Source organism: Hippocampus comes, unplaced genomic scaffold (genome assembly GCF_001891065.2).
Source record: "Hippocampus comes isolate QL1 unplaced genomic scaffold, H_comes_QL1_v1.1 scaffold71, whole genome shotgun sequence".
NCBI classification, from domain to species: Eukaryota; Metazoa; Chordata; class Actinopteri; order Syngnathiformes; family Syngnathidae; genus Hippocampus; species Hippocampus comes.
Window position 1 is genome coordinate 370,215 of NW_017805932.1, and position 2,174 is coordinate 372,388.

Genomic DNA, 2,174 nt, shown 5'->3' on the forward strand with positions numbered 1-2,174 from the left:
CCGTCACTCATTTGTGTTCAACTTATGAGTCGGATCCGTTTGCGTGGAATTTTCCAGAATGGTTGATTTTCATTTCTTGCATTCATACCGACTGTGAAACTGCCGCAGGGGAAGTCGGTGTCGCTGACCAACTTCTTCCGGATAGCTCGTAACACCATGACCATGTGCTTCAACAAGGAGCCCGCTGCCAGCGAGGTCGAGGTGAGCGTCATCACCATCACCAACCACACCATTTTTTTGGGATGTTAGCAAAAAAAAAAAAAAAAAACAAAAAACCTGCCGTGTGCTGTTGCGTCTGCAGCAAGAGTACTGGCGTATCGTGGAGCAACGCGACGGCCACGTGGCCGTGCACTGCGGCAAGGTGGACACCAGCACGCACGGCAGTGGCTTCCCCACCAGCAAGTCGGAGCCCTTTGCCAAGTGAGTGATTGCCCCCAAGTCCCCCCCCCCCCCCAAAAAAAAAAAAAAAAAAAAAAAAACACTTGGAGGATCTCTGATGTGTGTGTGTGGCGCCCTCTTGTGTGCAGACACGGATGGAACCTGACGGTCCTCCCCAATAACTCGGGCTCCATCCTGAGGCATCTGGGTGCCGTGCCCGGTAAGAAGGCTCGCTTCAAACTCTCATGCCCGTCGGTCCACGTGTCGGAAAAGTGAAATTAATTTTTTTTTTAGACAGCTATTCATTTTGGAGATGCCATTTAGCCGTGCACCAATATTCCTTTGACTTCAAAGCTGACGATGCATTTTTCTGTTTCAATTCATTGCTCGAGTCTTAAATCGTCAAATTCATTCATCATTTGGGCAATTGTCAATTAAGTGGACATGAAACGTAGCTTTATGTCATTGTGCCTTTTTGTAAAAGAGCTTCAGGTTTTTGGCTGGCTAAAAGGGCCACATTTGTTTGGCCCGGTTTTGTTCAAAAAAAAATATGGATAAATCAAAACTTCAAATGATCAATTCTAAAATAAGTTTAAATTTTATACATATTCTTCCTTTCCTTAAAGTGATTTTATTTTTTTTTTTTGGTCCATTTCAAAAACCGGATAAGTAATCGCATGCCTATTTTTCACGGTTTTTATGAACTGCTTATTTTATGTAGAATTATTTTGATTGTAAAATTACTTTTTTTGTGTGTGTGTACTTTATTCCAGGAATGATATTCTATTGGTTTCTAGAAGGCTCAAATGATGTCATTCTGACAAACTTGGATACATTTTTTTAGACCCACAATTTTTTTATTTTATTTTTTTTACTGTAAGACGTTGGTGAATCTAGTCGATCGTGACTTTGTGTACTTTGTGACTTCACCATGAATGACTCACATGTAAAGTGTTGTTGGTCGCCCGCAGGGGTCACCATTCCTTGGCTGAACATCGGCATGGTCTTTTCTACCTCATGCTGGTCTCGAGACCAAAATCGCCTTCCATACATCGATTACCTTCACACTGGTGCTGATTGCATTTGGTGGGCTTGCCGCGCATCTCCAAAGCATATTTGACAAACTATATGCGCACGCGTGGAATTCAACTTGTGCCAATGCGTGCTTCAGGTATTGTGTCCCTGCTGAGGAGAAGTCCAAACTGGACAAGGTGGTCCACACACTGCTGCAGGCCAACGGGACGCCCGGACTGGAAATGCTCGAGAAGAATGTCATGGTGTGGATGGGGCGCGCGCAGACACTCACACGCGCACACATGCAACATCTCAAATTTACAAATTATGAAAATAGTAAAAATAATTTCATCTTGAATTTTATCGTTCATCATCGTTATGTATATTTGATGTTTTTTTTAAAAGTCAGTTTAGCCCCTTTGATGTCCACGGTAGTGACCGCTGTCCCTGAAAGGGTTATTTTGATTGCATTCAAAATGGTCAGTGTGTCCATCTAAAGTTTTATGTATTTATTTCATAGATATAGTTTGAGGTGTTTTTTTTAAACGTTAAGTCATTCCTGGATGGAAAAAAAAAAACAAACAAACTGAAGAGTGCCAAACATCAGGGTCAGCATATCCATTAGCGCAAACCAAATTTAACCGTACCTATTTCTGAATGAATACATTAACTCTTCAGTTCCGCAAGACGTACTTGTACGTCTTTTTAAAATTAGGCCCCGCCTACCAAGGACGTACTTGTACGTCTGTCTTTTTTTTTTTTTTTTTTTTTGGTTCAAAGAG

General features: G+C 41.9%; 1 protein-coding gene across 1 annotated transcript in view; it reads left to right on the forward strand.

Moving 5' to 3' along the window:
- Positions 1-2,174, forward strand: part of jarid2b (jumonji and AT-rich interaction domain containing 2b) — an 82,664-nt gene that overhangs the window by 76,716 nt on the left and 3,774 nt on the right. Inside the window, exons 11-15 of the mRNA XM_019890229.1 lie at positions 109-201; positions 302-420; positions 528-598; positions 1,350-1,464; positions 1,550-1,655. Of these exons, the coding sequence (XP_019745788.1) occupies positions 109-201; positions 302-420; positions 528-598; positions 1,350-1,464; positions 1,550-1,655 (504 nt within the window). The remainder of the gene's footprint in view (positions 1-108; positions 202-301; positions 421-527; positions 599-1,349; positions 1,465-1,549; positions 1,656-2,174) is intronic.